The sequence below is a fragment of the Narcine bancroftii genome, chromosome 11 (genome assembly GCF_036971445.1).
Source record: "Narcine bancroftii isolate sNarBan1 chromosome 11, sNarBan1.hap1, whole genome shotgun sequence".
NCBI classification, from domain to species: Eukaryota; Metazoa; Chordata; class Chondrichthyes; order Torpediniformes; family Narcinidae; genus Narcine; species Narcine bancroftii.
The window spans coordinates 10,138,968-10,159,153 of NC_091479.1; the positions used below are offsets into that span (position 1 = coordinate 10,138,968).

Sequence of the window (20,186 nt, forward strand, 5' to 3'; positions counted from 1 at the left end):
GCATGGGCCCATCAGCCCCTGTTAGGGCCACGTTTGCTGTACTCTGTGACCTTCTGGTTTCCTTGCTACAGGAAAGGATATCATTCAATTAGAAGAGGTGGTTTCTACTTTAAAGTTGTTACTTGAATGCAACTTGCTCATTGGAGAGCTCCAGAGGCCTGGATTCAGTTTGGACATAGGCTTCTGCCTGAACTGTCTGCACATTCTCCCTGTTACAGTGTCACTTTTCCATCTCATCCCTAAGACATGGGTAGGTAGATTAATATTCCACAGTTGGTCAGAATCTGGGGAAACATTTGGGAATGTGGGAAGAATAAACTGTGATTAGAGTAGGATTAGTGTAATGGGGTGCCTGTTTCATGCAATATGTCTTGATGAAACACCTTTGATCTTTCGTTATTTAGCCTGCAAGTCTGCGGCTGCAGTTTTTGAAGGTTTAAATTTAGCAATGATTAAGCAGTTTATTTTTGGATGAACCAACCTTTTAAAGGCAGTGACAAATGCTTGGATCCCAGCGCCACACTCTCCCATCTGTATGTACGATTTTCCCTCGCTGCATTGACACCATCTCCTTTTAAGTTCAGGATCTGTTCCCAGTACTGCTCCAATACTGGCCCAGAAAGTTACCGTGAGATTTAACAAAGTCCGAGGCTGAGTTGAAGGAGTGTTGCACTGTCCAAGGTGGTGATCTATACAAATACAATTTTTTTTATTTAGGCACACAGCACGGTAACAGGCCTTTTGGCCCACGACCCTGTGCCGCCCACTTACCCCAATTGACCTACAACTCCCGGGTCGTTTTGAACAGTGGGAGGAAACAGGAGCCCCCCCAACCAGGAAAACCCAAGCAGACACAAGGAGAACATACAAACTCCTACAAACAGCGCGGGATTTGAACCCCCAGTCCCGATCACTGGCGCTGTAACAGGGTTTTGCGCTAACCGTGCCACCCAACTTTAAACTTCTGTCCGCAACTGCCTCCCTCTGCTACTTGTACATCTTCCCTGCCCTATCTCTCCTCCACTTTTGGCCTCTCGTGCGCAAATAGAGTACACAAAGCTGGAGAAACTCTCCAGGCCAAGCAGTGTCCTTTGTACAGCAAAGGTAAAAATACATAACTGACACTTTTGGACTTGAGCCCTTCATCAAGGTATGGAAAAATGATGGCGGGGAAGTGAAACGGGTGGTCATAAGGCGGGGAATGGTAGGTGGAGAAGGGAGGGAAGAGACAGCAATGATAAAGGAGGAGGAAGGATGGCTGGGTGAAGGGAGGGTAAAGGGAGGGGGGGGAGAATTGGAAAGGGGAAGGAAAGGGGGGTGGGGGGAAAGAGGAGAGCAGAAACCAAATGATTTATTTTTGTGATTGTCTGTTAAAAACTTTTTAGTGGTAACATTTCTCAAAACAGTTGCAGCATTATGAAATTCACACCCTCCCCAAGTCCCTTCCCTCCCCCAAAGAGGCTGTTACATTAGGAAAAGCTGTGATTGTAGAGTCTCGAGTGTGTCTTTCACATCCAGTCTGCGCTCTCACCCCTTGTGTGTGACCAAAGCTGATAAACCTCTGCCTCCCACGCACGTCAAACGGAAGTTAAGCTCCTTGCAAGAATGTTCAGAGCCATCTGCTTGCCTCAGTTGGAGATCTGCTGTGCAACAGGTTGTGGGTGCATCTTTGGCAAATGATCTTTTGCTAATTGGGAAACCCAGCTGTAACAACACACACGCGCCCACGATTTCCTGAATGTCAAAGGTGGCCAGCACTTAGAGGTTGAATGGATTGCTGGATGATAACGGAGCCTTGTGTGGGGGCTGATGCAGCAGGGCCTAGACTGCGAAGTGGCCACCTTCTCTGCTGAAGTGACTGTGGAATTAGTACGGCCGTGGCAAGTGCAAGGGAACGGGAAGGAGTGCTTATTATAGAACCATTAGGCACTGAAGGAGGCCCCTCATGCAAGTTCAATCCAGACAATCCTTTCCCCACCAAGCCACACACCATCCCAACATCGACCTATTTCACCGTTCTTTCATTGTCACTGTGTTCACACCGCAGAACTTTCTACCAATCCAGAGCTCAGGTTATTGATGGATCGAACAGGAGTCTGGGCGGCTAGAAAGGCAGCGGGAGATGAATCCACGGACACTTAGCGTCTCTGAAAGGACTCCCTCTTTCTCGTGGCAATTCTTTGTTTCCTTATGGCCAGGAGCTCCGGTTTCCTCCCACCTTCCAAAACATATGGGGGGGGGGGGGGGGTTGTAGATCAATTGGGTGCAAATTGGGCATCACGGGCTCGTGGGCCAAAAGGACCTGTTACCATGCTGTGTGTCTGAAATCTAAAACACTTCTACAGTGTACTGTGCAAGACATTCTGGCTGGTGGCATCACTGTCTAGTATAGAGGTTCCAAACACAGGACTGGAAGAAGATACAGAGGGTTGTGAACTCAGCCGGCGCCATCACGGGGATTAATCATCACTCCATCAAGGACTTCTACAAGAGGCAGTGTCTCGATGCCCACCCAGGCTATGCCCTCTTCACACTGCTACCATCGGGAGCGAGGTGCAGGAGCCTGAAGATGGACAGCCAGTGGCACAAAAACAGCTTCTTCTCCTCCACCATCAGATTTCTGAATGGACAATGAACCCTAGACACCGCCTCACTTTCTCTCTTCTTTTGCACTAATTTATTATTTTAAAAAAATAGTATTTATGGAAATGTAATTTCTCGCCATTTTTACAATGTGATACTGCAGAAAAAAACAACAAATTTTGTGACACTTGCCCATGACAATAAATTCTGACTCTGAAGTTTCAGGTGTTGGCCATACATGCCTTAGAACCATAGAACCCAACACCACAGAAAACAGGCCATTCAGCCCTTCTAGTCTGTGCTGAAACATCATTCCACTAGCCCCACTGACCCGCACCCATTCCATCATTCTCCAGACCTCTTCCAACCATGTGTCTATTCAATTTATTCTTAAAATCTAAGAGTTTACCACGTCAAATGGCAGCTCGTTCCACACTCCCACCACTCCCTGAGTGAAGAAGTTCCCCCTTCACCGTAAAGCCACGTCCTCTCGTATTTATCCCTCCTAGACCAAGTGGAAAGCGCCTACTTGCATTTCCTCTGTCTATACCCCTCATAATTTTGTAAACTATCAAATCTCCCCTCCTTCTTCTACGGTCCAAGGAATAAAGTCCTAACCTGTTTAATCTTCCCCGTCACTCCTTTATGCCCTTTTTCGTAATTATCCCGTGATAACTGTCACCAAAGTTGGCCTGCGGGGATTCCTACATCAGAACTATGCTTCATTTGTCTGGGAATGTCAGAAAAGGGAGACGATACGGGAATACTAGTCCTTCCTTCTTCATGTGCTAGCAGACACAGATGTCCCACTCCACTTCACTTCAGATCATAGAATTAAAAGCCTATTTATATAAGACGATTCCTTCAGCAAATACCAATTACAATTGGCTGTGAGAGGAAGATCTTATGAACGCACACAATGAAAAAAAATGGTCATAATTAATTCAAAGCTATATTCAGTGTGATGTACATTCCTTGTCACTTGCTTTGGCTATAGATGATTCTTTATTCCCCCAGCAAACATTTAGAATGTGTTCATGAAGAGGTTTCAATAAAACTGGATAAATTGACTTCTCCAACTCTCCCTTTCGTCCCCATCCTTCTGTCTTCATTCCTCCAGCTCTCCTCTCCACCCCCTTCCCTCTCCATTCGCAGAGCCGCCCTCCCTCCCCCTGTTGGCTGGTGTGCCCTCCCTCCCTCCGTTATCCACCTCCTACCTGTGGGACTGTGCCCCTCCCCCCCTACCATTTTGTTTGGGCGCCTGCCTACATTTTGCTCTTACCTTGATGAAGGGCTCGAACCTAAAATGTTTGTTCTGCATCTTTATCTTTGCTGGACATGGTTTGACCCGCTGAGTTTCTCCCGCTTTTACTTCAACCATGGTGTCTGCACACTTTTGTTCCCAAGCATTCATTTTGGGGGGTCCAATTTCTCAGTTGAAAATAGAGAAAGTTTCTTCTGAACTATACTGCCTGAGCCCTTCCTGTACCCCTTCCGCTATAGTTTGGTACTTGATCCAACATGTATCAGACCGAGGTTGAAATGAACATTGCTGAGAAGTGCCATATTATATTTCCTAAGCTTTCTTTTCTTCTCTCACATACAGTGCATCTGTGTTTCTATGCGCGCGTGCCTGTGTTGTGGGTACATTTGTGTCTGTGTGTGAATGGAGGGGAAAATGGGGTCTGTGGGTGACATCTCCCCAGGTTGCACTTCTGAGTCCCATACTTGATGCGCATGGCATTGACAGTGAGTGCTGGTATTATGGTTGCTGGTATAGCAACGCTTACTTCAGACGTTTGAAGGAGAGGACTCAAGTTTGCCACTCAAGAATCTCGAGGTGTTATGGTGTGAAAAATAAAAAATTTAAAAAAAAATTAAAAAAAATCTCGAGGTGAGGTTCCCTGTAGAACTGGCCTTGCCTCCACGGTCTCTCGATGTTGAGAAGAGTGAAGGATGTAGAGCAGTAGTTTTCAAACTTTTTCTTTCCACTCCCATCCCACCTGAAGTAATCCCTATGCCAGAGGTGCTCTGGGATTAGTAAGCCATTACTTCAGGTGGGATGGGAGTGGAAAGAAAACAGTTTGATTGACTCGTTATGTGGACGGTTTCAGAACTCCAAAAGAAAATGGGCCCAATGACAATTTTTCTCAAGCAAAATATTTCAGTAACAATTGGGTCTAGAGCAGTGATTCTCAACCTTCCCTTCCCATTCACATCCCACCTTAAGTAATCCCTTACTAATCACAGAGTGAGTGGAAAGGAAAAAGGTTGAGAACAATTGCTGTAAAGGGTCCTGACCAGAACATTGACTGACCATTTCTACCCATGGATGCTGCCTGACCTGCCGAGTTCCTCCAGGTTCTCATTGATTGCTTGGGGTTACTCTGTTTGCTTTCACCCACTCCCCCACCACCTCCTCAGTTCATCCTTCACCATAATACCAGCACTCACTGTCAATGCCATGCATCAAGTATGGGACTCAGAAGTGCCACCTGGGGAGATGTCACCCACAGGCCCCATTTTCCCCTCCATTCACTTGCACACACACGCACAGACACAAATGAACCCACAACACAGGCACGCGCGCATAGAAACACAGATGCACGTATTGACACAGATACCAACACACACATGCACACAAACATACACAGACAGAGAGACACACACACACACAGACACCCACCCACCCTTTCTTTGGCAGAGTTGAAAAAATAACAAGAACAAGTGATGCCACAGCCGACCAGGTTTTAGACCATAGAGCACTACGGCACGGTACAGGCCCTTCAGCCCTCGATATTGCGCCGACCCATATATTCCTTTAAAAAAAGTACTAAACCCTCCCTACCCTGTAACCCTCTATTTTTCTTTTATCCATGTGCCTGTCTAAGAGTCTCTTAAATGCCCCTAATGTTTCAGTTTCTACCTCCATTCCTTGCAAGGTGTTCCAGGCACCCACAGCTCAGTGTAAAAAAAAAACCTACCACTGACACTTCCCCTAATCTTCCCTCCCTTACCTTTGAACATATGTCCCTAGGAAACAGGTGCTGGCTGCCCATCCTATTTATGCCTCTCATAATTTTGTAGACTTCTATCAAGTCTCATCTCATCCTTCTACGCTCCAAAGAGAAAAGTCCCAGCTCTATTGCCTTATAAAACTTGTTTTCCAATCCAGGCAACATCCTGGAAAATCTCCTCTTCACCTTCTCCACAGCTTCCACATCCTTCCTATAATGAGGTGACCAGAATTGAACACCGTGTGGTCTCACCAGAGATTTGTAGAGCTGCAACATGACCTCTCAACTCCTGAACTCAATCCCCCTATTAATAAAGCCAATCATCCCCTAGGCCTTCTTAACTAAGCTGTGCGGCGACCTTGAGGGATGCATGGATTTGAACCCCCAAGGTCCCTCTGTTCATCCACATTCTTAAATAACCTACCATCAACCCTGTACTCAGCCTTCTGGTTTGTCCTTCCACAATGCAACACCTCACATTTCTCCAGGGTTTGGAGCGTTCAAATCTGTCCCAAGATTTAAAATCTGATTAGTAGTTGCCCCAGTACTTGATGGTGTTCACGTCAAGGGAGCTGTGGCTTGGCGGATCCCCTTGTTGGGCTGTTGCATTATCAAGAGCTGGAGAGAGAACAGTAGCCAGGGGGAGAAGGTGGGGTGAAATGCAAAAGTCTGCAGACACTATGGTTGCAGTAAAAAACACGGGAACACTGGAGCAACTCAGCTGCTCTCGCAGCACCCGTAGAATGTGTCGAGGCCGAGCCCCTCTCCTTTTTAGTGGCTGGGATGAAATGGTGAGGGGGAGGAATATCTCGCTTCCTCCTGCTCAGCTCTTGGAGAGTGCTGACAGATGGCCTGTTTCCTTTGGTATGAACAAGCAAGGTGATTACAGCCTCAGGGATTAATAAGATCCAAAATAGTCTAATCAGAACAATGGCTTAATAACATTTATATACTTCCAACAAAAGCACTATTAAACAAGGTAACATTGTTAGACGGGCGTAGTTAATGCAGCATACTTTAATGGCATTCTCTGATGTAACAACCCCCCTCCACTAATATAACTCTGCAGTATTGGCTGCAATGCCATGCCTCTCTCTGCAAATCTCCCCCCTCCCCCAGGAAAGAAAAAAAAGATTTATTTAATCGTCCAAACTTATTCCTTGATTTCGACTGATGATCCAAATGAATAACAGTTTCACCAACAACCCGACAAACTGCTTGTCTGGACTGGAGATGTTAAGAAGAAATAGGAGCAGAATGAGGTCCTTTGGAAAGTCAAGGCTGATTTTCTACCTCAGCGTCTCATTCCCCTAAAACAGAGGTTCTCATCCATTTTCTTTCCACTCACATACAGGTAATCCCTACGCCATCGGTGCTCTGTGATTAGTCAGGGATTGTTTAAGGTGGGGCGTGAGTGGGAAGGGAAGGTTGAGAATCACTGCTCTAGACCCAATTGTTACCGAAATATTTTGCTTGAGAAAAATTCATTGGCCCATTTCCTTTGGAGTTCTGAAACCGTGCACATAACGAGTCAATGAGGTACAATTTAAACAGTGGTTTTCAAACATTTTTTTCCCACCCACATCCCACCTTAAGCAACCCCTTACTAATCACAGACCACCTATAGCATAGGGAATACTTAAAGTGTTATGTGAGTGGAAAGAAAAAGGTTGAGAACCACTGCCCTAGAACCATAGAATATTACTGCAGAGAAACAGGCCCCTTCGGCCCTTCTCGTATGTGCCAAACCATTTTTATGCCTAGTCCCGCTGACCTGCATCCAGTCCATAGTCCATAGAATTTTCTGAGCTTCATTTTTAGTTTTCGAGAGTCTATATTTTAAAAATTTTTAATTTTATATCGTTTTGAGTGCTGATATACATGGAAAAGCTTTGTTTTGTGTGCTATTCAGGCAAGTCAACTTGTACACAGAAAGAAGAAAACAAAAGTTCAGGGTGTGGTGCTACGAAAATTTAAAGATTGCAGGGTATGGCGTTACAAAGACAAAGTGAGGGTACAGAGAAAAGTACAGTTAAACTCATCCAAGGGCGTCATCCTGTAACAAAGAGAGGTCTATTCAGAATCTGATAGCAGCAGGAAAGAAACTGACCTTGAATCAGGTGGTTTGTGTTTCAAGCTCAGGTATCTTCTGCTTGTGGGAAGTGGGCGAGAAGACTTCTCTCATCAAAACACACCAGCCCCAGAACTTTTATGATGAATCTTTGCTAAACTCCTTAAGTCTGCCCACCTAGAATATACCTATGGATGATCTACCCCTGGCCTCATCTCTTCTCTGCCATTTGCTCATGGCTCCTAATTCCCTGATCCTTCAATAAACTATCTACTTCCTCTTTAAGCCCAGCCTCTAGCACCATCTGGGGGGTAGCAAATTCCAGGGATTTGCATCACTATGCGAGAAACTGTCCCGACATGTCTCAATTTTCAATGTTAACTACATTCTTGTTTTCACGTAAGAAGACCAAAACTCCACACAATACTCCAGACAAGAAGTTGTTGGCCAACTCTCCAACCTTCACCAATCAGTTGAACCAGCAATAGGGAGAACATGTCCCTGTTGAGAAGGAGAAGCACGGACGATGACCTACAGGTCGGTGACCACGGTGATGGAGGGGCTCGGAGGCTGAAGGACCCTACAGGACGGTGACCACTTCAGCAGAACAGCGAGGGGCTCAGCCGCTGAGGAACCCTCTTGGGCCTTGGCGACTTACGGCTGAGGAACTCACAAAAACCTGGCTTCAAGAGGGTGCTGAGCCTCTTCTCAAAGGACCTCCGGCGCTGATGGTGATCGTGCCAGAGCTTTGGATCTGGAGCTCGGCTTGCCAATAGATCGAACAGGGAACCGTGTGGTGGCAGAGGCTGTGGGAGTGCTAGAGGGACACTCAGAATCTCCGAAGGAACTCTTCCTCTCTTACTACAAGGGGCACTAATGCAGATTTCATCTCTACCTCACAGCAGCAGAAGAAAATTTTGCGTAATATATCTTCCGACAATAAATCTTGAAAACCTTAATCTTGAAATCACGAACTCTTGAAGGACTTCACGAGCTGCCACAGTTGATTGGAAGGGGGAAAAAAAATCACTGCAATGTCAAAAGTAGTTCAATGGGATAACAGACAAGGGATGCTTTGATATGATAAGTGTTGTTAAAATGCAAATACACTTAATTATTGCTACCTTCTGCACAAGCTGCTGGGGAAGATCTGAGAAAGTTGAGGATTTTACTGTTCACATTGTCACTTGGCTGTGTCTTCACTTGGGTGTGTGCCCAGAGGGAGATTTAGATTCTGTTGTTTACTGCTCTCCTGAGCCTTCGGGCAGAGAGTTACAGGGCATCTGTTAGATGGGGTTCAGCAGGCTGGTCACACGGGATCTTTCACTGCGTTTTACTGCTTTTACACGGTTTAAAAAAAACAGCCTCCACATGATCAAGAAATCTGGCAGATCAGAGGAAGCTTGGCTGGGAGACAGGTGTACTTCTGTCTCTTCTCACTGTGTAGTTCAACAGCAAGCAGTGGAAATAGATCAACGGAGTCAGAATGTAGCTGTGCCAAGTAATTTTCTGAAACCTCCAACACTGCTGAGTTCTTCTGATGAGCCCGTGTGTCAGTTTAATAATTTATCCCAAGGATATGGGTATTTATGGCCACTGCTAATTGTCCTTGAGAAGGAGGCAACAGGCTGTCGTCATTCTGGTGAAGGGGGATTTTGAGGCGGGGTAGCGGAAATTCCGGGATTCAGAGCCAACAGTCAACGATGATATATTTCCAAACTCTGGTCAAGAGAACTGTACAATCTTGATGCATACAGGTTTGGCACACAACATTGCCATTCAGATCCCCTCATTCTCACACCATCAAAAATGGGCTATTGAGGTTATATTTTTTAATTAAATTTTAAATTTAGACATACAGCAGGGTAACAGGCCATTTCGGCCCACGAGTCCGATTTACACCCCATTAAACATCCCGAGTACATTTTTGAATGGTGGGAGGACTCCAGAGTCCCCGTAGAAAACCCCCGCAGACACGGGGAGAACGCACAAACTCCTTCCAGGCAGCGTGGGTTTTGAACCCTGGTCCGGACCAAATCGCTGGTGCCGTGAAGGCGTCGTGCTGTTCATTACACCACCCTTTTGATCTCCACTTTCCATAACTGAAACATTGTCCTACCACTTTGCAATTCTCCAAATGATCAGCAACTCTTTATTAAAGCGCTGAAGCATCCATTTAGGCAGTGAATTGTTGATCCTACCAATCTCAGGTCACTTTTATTTCCGCTACCTCTCTTACTCAGGGAGATGAGTTCATCCTGTGCACCTGGCTGGGCCTCTCATAATATTATATTTCTCCATTCAGTGTTGATCAAGGGTCCCGTCTTGAAACGCAACTGACCATTTTACCCACGGATGCTCCCTGACGCACTGAGTCATTCCAGCTTCTCAATGATTGCTTCAGAAATTTTTGTGTTTCTCTATCGTTCTACTCTGCTCCGAGTTCTCAAGGTATGCCTTCTTTGAAGAGGCTTCCTTCCTCTCTGTGAAGCCATCTCACACTACTCCCGTCCAGCATGCCACCAGCTCTACGATCATTTAACCAGCAGGTTAACCAGGTTCTAACCCCTCCAATGCATATGGGGTTGGTAGGACAATTGGATGCAATTGAGCGGCATGGGATTCTTTAATGGTGTAGCACGCTACAAGGCACTTTCTGGCTCAAAGATCAAATTAAATTAAAAATGTGCAAACTGCATATAGTCAGGATCAAGCCTGGGTCTCCTCACAGTAAACCAGCAGTTCAACCAATTGAGCATTGAAGCTACCTTAAAGCAATGGCAATTCCTTGAGACAATAAACATTGCCTGTTTCATATTGACATCCTGAGGAACACATTTTTCAGGTAGAACAGTGGTTCTCAACCTTTTTCTTTCCACTCACATCCCACTTTAAGCATTTCCTATGCCATTGGTGCTCTGTGATTAGTAAGGTGGTGTGTGGGTGGGAAGTAAAAGTTTGAAAACCCACTGTTTTAATCGTCCCTCATTGACTCGCTATGTGCACGGTTTCAGAACTCCAAAGGAAATGGGCCAACGGCAATTTTTCTCAAGCCAAATATTTCAGTAACAATTGGGTCTAGAGCGGCGATTCTCAACCTTCCCTTCCCACCCACCTCCCACCTTAAACCATCCCTTACTGATCACAGAGCACCGGCGGCATCGGGATTAATTAAAGTGGTAAGTAGGTGGAAAGATAAAGGTGGAGAACCACTGAGGTAGACCTTTGCCAGAACAAAGGGAAGGGTCTCACGGTTGGATTGGATGAAAAGTGGGGATGAGTGGCGTTGGAGCTGGAAACATCAGAGGGGCTTCGGAGTCTGGATTAAAGACTCAGCCTTGTGATGTTTCTTTTATTGGAAAAAAGAGACTTAGGTTCTTTTGTATTAATTATATTTTATTAACAACTCACAACTTTGCGGGGGGATCCCTCTAGTGGTCAGGAGGATCACCAGCTCCCAACACAGCCTACTTTATTAACTTTCACTGGCCATTAAGGAGTGAACATTAATTAGTGAGAGCCTGAAATTCCACTGATCACACTTGTTAATCAACAAAAGCATGGGGAGTTGACATGTCATACTGCCTCCATTGCCCCATGTCCCACATTCAGTTCGGTTGACTCCTAGAATAGGTTCTAAGATCAAACACCTGCAATGCTGGAAATCTGCAATAAAAATAGAAAATCCCAGAAATGGTCAGGTAGCATCTGTAGAGATAGAACTTCTCAGCCAAAAAAATGTTTTACGTCTCTGGACAGGACCCTTCATCAAGATTTGAGGGGCTTGATGAAGGGTTCCGATCCGAAACAGTGACTATTCTTTATGCTACTCGACCCTTACCCCCCCCACCCCCAACTTGTTCCTCCAGCAAATTAAGTGTTGCTCCAGATTCCAGCATTTGCAGTCTCCTCATTAAAATTTTCAGGCCCGAGATCTGAGATTCTGACTGCTCTGGGTTCGCAGCCCTATCAAATTTCACAATCACTTCCTCTCCTCCCACCATTGTTCGGTGTTTCCCACTGACGCTGGTCACTATAGGAGGAATTCGTGACCATCGCATTCACCTAAAGGAATTAGCAGCCTCTTTTAAACTGCAGCCCCTGGGTTGCCCTCCTGAGACCCAGGTGCGATTACTGGAAGCACCTTTTAAATTGCAGGGGGATCGACCCATTAAACTGCCAGCCCGGCGATTTAAGGGGAATCCCACCCCTGCAATGACACATCGCATACTCACTGGAAGTACTGCCCGATATTCAGAAGCTGGCTGCCCGGTGACGCACACATGCAAGTGCTGACATCACTGGAATAAGCGGGTTGGCCATTTTTGCTTTCAAATCACCTGTGGATGCGAACTAGTTAAGTTTAACTGGGTTCCCTGACGACCTCTGAGGTAGATCAGGGACCCGGTTGGATTCTGACGGGGTTGAGTGGGTCAGACCCTTTCTGCCACGTAACTGGGGCGCTAACCAGGCAAATTGCCCAGTTAACCCCATTTTACACAGCAGTTTGATGGGGCCCAGTGTAATAAAATTCAGTAGAAAGAAAGATCTGCAATTTCACAAACTGTAGATTTCCTAAAGTCTGAAATTGGGAATATGTTATAATATAGGAGTATTGAAAAGGAGGAGTATTATATGATGTGGAAGTAATCTGTAATAGGTGAGAAGAAGGTTTAGGGAAGACATCAGTGGTAAGTTTTTACACAGAGTAGTGGGTGCCTGGAACGCCTTGCCAGGGGTGTTGGTGGAGGCTGGTACAATAGACTCCTTGATGGGCATATGGATGAAAGAAAAATCAAGGTAATGGGTGGGCAGTAGGGAAGGGTTGGGTTGTTGAGTAGGTTTATATAGGCCAGCACAACATCATGGGCTAAAGGGCCTGTACTGTGCTGTGATGTTCTATGTTCCTAGAAGCAGGATTGGTTTAAGAGAGAAATGGATAATAGAGGCATCATTTTACGCAGTAAATAAAAATATAAAATGCTGGATTTACTCAATACGTCAGGGAGCATCAGTGGGAAGAGGGTCAGAAAAATCTGCTGAGAATATCCAGCATTTTCCATTTTTATTTCCGACTTCCAGTATCTGCAATTTCATCTTAGTGGACAGAAATGATGTAATGCAGGAATAATGAATTTCAGGGATGTCGCAATGTATTGTGAGAATGGAGTATTGCTGGAATTTGGGAAGATTGCAATGCCAAATTATTACTACACAGTGGAGGCTTGAAGGGAGATGCAGCACAGAATCGAGCACTTCACAGAGTCGACCATTTACACTCATCCAACATAAATCCCATTTGGAAGTAAATCACGAAAATCTGTAGACACTGGTTGAAGTAAAAACACAAAATGCTGAAGAAACTCAGCTGGTCAAACAGTGGCAAAGGTAAAAATACATAACCGACGTTTCGGGCTTGAACCCTTCATCAAGTGTCAGAGGGTGTCTAAACAAAAGGGGGTGGCAGGGAGAGGGGGGAGTGTGGCAAAGGCAGGAGATGATAGGTGGAGAAGGGAGGCTGGGTGGGTGGAGGGAGGGATGGCTGGGTGGGTGATAAAGGGGGACGGGAAGGAAAGGCGAGCTAGTTAGCAGAAAGCAGACAAGTCGATGTTAATGCAATCTGGCTGGAGGGCGCCCAGACGGAAAGTACGGCGATCCTCCAATCTGCGGGCGGTCAGGGTGGGACAATACATAAGGCCATGGACAGACATATGAGTGTGGGAGTGTGACTCAGAATTGAAATGGTTGGCTACTGGGAGGTCTTGATTATGGTGGAGGGAGTGGAGGTGGTCAGCGAAGCGACCTGCCAATCTACGACCGGTCTCTCTGATGTAGAGAAAGCCACATCCTGTAGATAGCTTACTGAGTTTTTAACTGATTTACTATGTCACATTCAGTTTTATTAGCCATGAGAGAGGCTGTGCCAAAATGATCTTGAAACAATTTCAAGTTTCCATTTGCACAAGCATTCAGTGCGCACAGACTTTTGTCACGGGAATAAAATTTGTACCAACGTAAGATTTTTGCGCAGACTGACAACTAAAAATTAGAGGGAACATTGCTTGGTACCCTTAGCAGTATACATCAGGTTGGAGCTGGGCATCCTGAAGAACGCATCAACAATCATACTCCAGTGAGTCCATCTGTCCATCTGCGCAGCACACGACAGCCTATGCTACCAGCTGAGCTGATGGGATGGCACAAACCCTCGATGGCTTTGCCTCCATCTGCTCACAGATAATTACAGGGCAGGAAATCCGCCCAGGTGGGCAATCAATCCCTGATATAGATCTACGGCAGGACAAGGAGTGTTGCTACGAAATGCCGGTCTGTTCCCTGGGAGCAGACTCAGTGATGACCCAGATGACCGCATGTCTTATATACAGCACGGAAGGTTAAAAGGAGATTTAATAAAGCTGTTCAAATTTATAGAATCAAAATATAATACAATAAAGATCTATAGAACATTAGAGTGAAGTGCAGGCCCTTTGGCTCACAAGGCGGTGCTAACCTATATTTTTAAACCTTTGTGACCTCACACGTAACCTTCAATTTTCCTTGCATCCATTGTGCCTGTTGAAGAGCGCCTATCCCATTAGGTGTGTCCTTTCTGCTTCGATAATTAATCCAGTTAGTCTCATTTCCCTGAAAAGATTTTCTCTCCCACTCTTTTACTCAGTTCCTTTTTGGTTTATATAAATGTGGTGTTGCCGCAAAACAACGCATTTGGTGATTTGTTCATGGCAATAAATTCTGATTCCACATATTTAAATATAGTAAAACCCCGGATATCCGGCACCTACAGGAATTAATAGGTGCCGGATAAGTGAGCTTGAGACGGCGTGTTGCGTGAATGGAGAAATAATGGCAAAGTGCGCCATTTTTAAACTTCTGGGATTTTTTTTTACTCGCTTATTTTCTGTGATTTTTCTTTTGCTGGTTGCTTGAATTCCGGATTTTACTGCAGCAAGGAGAGACATTCCATCACCAAAGGGGTCACAGCACAGAATTTGGAAATAATTGTTAGAAGATGGTGGAGACGGAGAGAATCAGAGTGATCCAATACAACATCGACCATTTCAGTGCAGTACAGGCCTACTCAGCAATGTAAACCCTTGCGGCCTCACACACCCATAACCTTCTATTTTTCTTGCATCCATGGGCCTGTCTAAGAGCCTTTTAAATGTCCCTATTGTTTCAGCCTCCACCATCACCCCTGGCCATGCATTACAGACACCCACTACTCTCTGCGTTGAAAAAACTTAGTCCTGACGACTCCCTTGCACTTTCCTCCCCTCATCTCTGGTATTTTCAACTGTTGCCCTGGGAAAATGGTGCTGGCTGTCTACCCTATCTACACCCTTCATTATTGTTGCCTCAAAGGGTGGTGGGTGCAGATTATAGAATTACTGGTCATAAAAAGACCATTCATCAAGCCCAAGGTGGGTCGATGCAACAGAATCAGTCACAACAAATGAAGACTACAGGAGAAACTTTCAGTGTTGAGGGGCATGAGATGGAGGTAATGGGACTAACTGGAAAGGATGGCACGGTTAGCGCAACTCTGTGACGACGCCAGCAATCGGGACTGGGGTTCAAATCCCGCACTGTCTGTACGTTTTCCTCAAGTCTGTGTGGGATTTCCCCGGGAGCTCCGGTTTCCTCCCACCCTTCAAAAATGTACCGGGAGTTGTAGGGCAATCAGGTTGAATTGGGCACCACGAGCTCGTGGGCCGAATGGCCTGTTACCATGCTGTATTTCTAAATGTTTTTAAAAATTTAAATTTAAGGGCTTTCTATGAACCAGAATTAATGGGCTTAAACAGTGAAATTCCACAATGCCGTCAATTTCAACAAGGCAGTGGATATCGTCAGCACGAGAATTTTTGCAGGACTGCAGTAAAACTCAGGCTTGGAATAAAACAGAAAGTCTGCAGACACCTTGAATGAAGTAAAATGGAGAAACTCAGCAGGTCAAACAGGGCACTTTATGTAGCAAAGATAAAGATACATAAGCAATGTTTCAGGCTTGAGCCCTTCATCAAGATAATGAGGAGGTTGTGGGCAGACAGCTGAATAAAATGGTTAGAGGGGGCAGGGGGAGGAGTACAGCCCCACAGACAGGAGGTAATAGGTGGATAAGGGAGGGAGGGGACACCAGCAATCATACTTGTGTTATATTAGATGTGCCAATTAGCCATGAGAGAGAGGCTGGGAACAATTTCAAGTTTACATTTGCACAAGCATTTAGGGTGCACCCACTTTTGTCACAGGAAAAAAAATTTGCACAACCTAAGATTTTTGTCCACACTGGCGACTAAAAATGAGAGGGAACATTGTCGATATGTTGGGTCTGGTTGGTGCTGGCAGTGAATGTGAATATTTACATCCCATGGAGAAGCAGGTGAGAAGGGGTAAAAGGGGGTGAGAATATGGAGAAATAATGTTAAACAAAGTGGCCACCAGCCTGTCAAGCTTGGTGCAATCTTGGTGCTACACCCCTCTCAACGTTTACACCATCTCAGTGGGGAATAATTAATATTCCCCACTGAAACACAACTGCTGGAGGCTTTAGCAAACAATGAGTTGCTGGAGGAACCGGGTAGATCAGGTAGAAATGATCATTTACAATCTTGGGAAACACACAGAAATACTGAGGAACTCAGCAGGTCTCACAGCGTCCATAGCAGGCAAAGATATATTACTGACGTTTCGGGCCTGAGCTCTTCTTCAAGGTATTGGGCTGGGTCCCTTTATCAAGGCTAGATTTTCATTGGTAATATCACCTCTTTTTTATTTTAGAACAGTAGTTCTCAACCTTTCTCTTCCACCTTAAGTAATCCCTTTCTAACGACGAGAACCTATCGCATGGGATGATATTGGTGGCCTGTGGTTAGTAAGGGATTACTTAAGGTGGTCTATGAGTGGAAAAAGAAAGGTTGAGAACCACTGGTGTAGTGGAAGGCATGTTGACCTCTCAGAGAACAAATCAATTCCCCTATTAATTTTCCCTGTAACCTATTATTTCTACATCCCTATCAACTCCCTTAAAATGTTATGACTTACACACAAGGAACAATTTACAGAGGGCAATTACAGACTGACATTGAATTGCATCTTCCACTGCCCTAATTTTCACGGTTCTGAAGATGCTCAAATCAACTGATCTTGTAATCTTCACTTTCAAGGGTAGGAATGTCTGGTATAAGAAAGAGGTAAGACAAGACTATCTAGAGGGATAGAATACAAGAGCAGGGATGTTATGCTGAGACTCTTTGGGGCACTGGTGAGACCTTACTTGGAGGACTGTGTACAGTTTTGGGCGCCTTGTTTGAGAAAAGATGTGTTGGCGTTGGAGAGGGTTCAGAGAAGATTTACTAGAATGATACCAGCAATGAAAGGATTAATAAATGAGGCCCGATTGACAGCTCTTGGACTGTACTCATTGGAGAACAGAAGGATGGGATGGGGAGGTGGGGGGGGGGGGGGGGGACCCAGAGGCATTTCAAATGCTGAAAGGCCTGGACAGAGTAGATGTGACAAGGTTGTTTTCAAAGGACTAGAGGAGACAACTTCAGGAAAAAGGGGGGTCAATTTAAAACAGAGATGTGGAAAAATGTCTTTAGTCAGAGGGAGAGGGGTCTGTGGAACTTGTTGCCATGGACGCAAGGTCATTGGCTGTATTTAAGGCAGAGATTGACGGGTATTTGATTTGTCAGGGCATCAAGGTTTCCGGGGGAGTGGGAGGATGGATCAGCTCATGATTAGAATGGCGGGCTGTCTTCTGCTCCTCTGCTCCTCTATCTTGTGAAACTTACTCTTGGCTGGGTAAGCTTAATGATAAGTGATCTCATGGTGTCTCTGAGACCTTAAGGCGTTGATACGAATCATCAAAAATAGTGTCAGATTATGGAAGAAATTTATTGTAAATTACATTTTAAAAAAATTGAAAGCATGCTTCCTCTTTGTACACACCAACTTGTGGCAAACAAGTTGCCTCCAGTGAATCTGGCCCTGTGCAATGCTAGTGTCCATTATTGTAAACTGCTAAGTCCTTGAGCTCTAGAATTCCATACCAACCAGTAATCTCTTTTCTTCTACATGTATATCTAAGTTTTTGGTCAGCCATTCTAATACAGTGAAATCCCCAGTATCCAGCACCTATGGGGATCAGTAGACGCCTGATATGCAAATTTTCCGGTTGCTAGAGGCTCACTCTTACAATGCCCTAATACATCAGCTGCAAGAATGTCAAGTAATTTGAAAATATATGAGTTGTTGTCCTTAATAGGGTAAAAGTTCACTTTAATCAGGTAAATTCCCATAATTTACAACATTTAAATTTAAATTCGAAAGGCATTCACTGGTCCTGTAAGTGTTTCGCTAACCGTGCCGCTGTCATAATTAACCACCCCCCCCCACCCCAAATTTACAGATAAAGCCTTACTAATATACTAATAAAGACTCTGACTGGGCAGGGATAGGGAGATACTTTGGGAGAGTCGCCCCAGCGGTGACTTCATCCTGGGTGCCTCTATTTTATTCAAACACAACTTTATTGACACTTTGTTCAAACCGGGGCATTCTGTTGGCTGAATGTTTGCTCCCGTCTTCACCGAGGGGGTTGAGTGTGCAGCTTCAGAGAACATTTACTTTTTATTTACAAATATTAAATTTTTATTTAACTCTTATTAATTTTAAATATTTATTTATTTCCTCGATATTATTTTTGCTGGTTACTTGGGATTGCCGGTTGCTTGAATTCTGGATAACAGGAATTTTACTGTATTGCCTTTCTAGTTGTACGGTGTTCGAGTGGATTCCAGTAGATTGCACACATCTTATTGCATCCACAGAGATAGTAATACGGTGAAGACCCTTCAGCCTAACCATTCATATTGGCACAATACACATCTCCTCGACTCCACCCTGATTCTATCATCCATCGACACACTAGGGCCAACTTCCAGAAGCTAGTTAACCCACTAACCATCTCCTCTTTGCGATGTCAGAGGAAACTGGAGGTCTTAGAGTAAACACACGTAGTCACAGGTAGAACATGCAAACTCCACACAGACGCTGCCAAGATCATGATCCAATCCAGGTTCCTGCAGCTGTGAGATAGTGGTTTATATAATCACACAGCACGGAACAGGTTCTTTGACCCGACTCATCTATGCCAAGCAAATTGGCATTCTGGGCAAGTCTCATTCACCTGCACTTAGTCAATATCCTTCAAAGCCCTTCCTATCTGTCTAAATCTCTTTTGAATGTTATAATTGAAGTTGAAGGATCCATACAGACCACAGAGTGCTGGAGACTTGCAGGTATCTGCAGCGAGATTCAAGAGTGTTGAGGGCAAGAAGGGCCTCAGGTACTGAAGGCTTCCTGATTGTATCAGAGCTCAGGTTGCCAATGGTTTCAATAGGAGTCTGTGGGGCTGCAGAGGCTGGGGGAGCGCTGAGGCGCATCCACGGACACTCGGTGTCTCTGAAGGGACTCTCTGTTGCTTCTCTTTCTCCTATTGTTAGGGGTGTCGGTCAATGCTCATGGCAACACTGTTTGCCTTCTGGCTGACAAAAGTTTAATTATATCATGTGTACAGTAAAACCCCTGCTATCCGCCAGCTTAGGGAATTGATTGATGCAATCCAACAGTGAGGTGTGGAAATTTTAATGTAATTTTTATCTATTTATTTCTGCAATTTTTTTTTCCCAGCTGCTTCACACTGTCGGCTGCCTGAATTCGTGGTAACAGGGGTTTTAATGTATTAAATTTTTAATGGATTGATATGTGACAATAAAACTAACTGTTGACCTAATTGTTCCTACTTCCATAGCTTCGTTTGCTGATCTCCCTTGGTCACCTCCACACTAATGAGCAGAGGTGGAGAAGGTTGGAAGACCTCTCAGGGAGTGAGCAGTTGATGATAACCATGGAGAAAGCTCATCAATGCCTCCTTACAATCAATCAGTGGAACCCAACCAATACACCAGCCAAATGAGAAATTCCAGAGTAATTCCCGAATAATCGTTCAGAACATTTTGCACATGGGCTGCACGGTTGGCCACGGAATGCCTTTACAGCGCCAGCAATCAGGACCAGTCCCAGGGATCGAGTCCCGTGCGTCTGAAAGGAGCTTGTACGTTCTCCCCATGTCTGTGTGGGTTTTCTCCTGGGGTTCTGGTTTCCTCCACTGTTCAAAACGTACCAGGGATTGTAGGTTAACAGGGTGTAAATTGGGACTTGTGGGCTGAAATGGCTTATTACCATGCTTTATGTCTAAATTTAAAATGTAAAAATAAAATTTAATTATCCTGCAATGTAGGCATAGGTTTTGCACAGGACGTTATCAAGCTGAAAATGTTTATCATTCACACTCACTGGTTGTCCGCCATGTGGAGCGATGCAGTGCAGAGCACCTTGTCAAACCTCCAGCCGAGTTTGTTGGAGTCTCATCCCATCGCCTTGACTTTTCACAACTCTATAAACAAGAAATAAAAAAAGTATTTTTA

General features: G+C 45.0%; 1 protein-coding gene across 3 annotated transcripts in view; it reads right to left on the reverse strand.

Moving 5' to 3' along the window:
* Positions 1–20,186, reverse strand: part of tmem266 (transmembrane protein 266) — a 117,525-nt gene that overhangs the window by 51,492 nt on the left and 45,847 nt on the right. The window contains exons 1-2 of one of the 3 annotated variants that reach the window (XM_069902550.1): positions 20,056–20,129; positions 482–689 (exon numbers count right to left, since the gene is read on the reverse strand). In XM_069902550.1, the coding sequence (XP_069758651.1) occupies positions 482–531 (50 nt within the window). In that variant the 5' untranslated portion in view covers positions 532–689; positions 20,056–20,129. Of the gene's footprint in view, positions 1–481; positions 690–20,055; positions 20,156–20,186 lie in introns of those variants that run through there. The other 2 variants (XM_069902548.1, XM_069902549.1) reach the window with 2 other exon arrangements.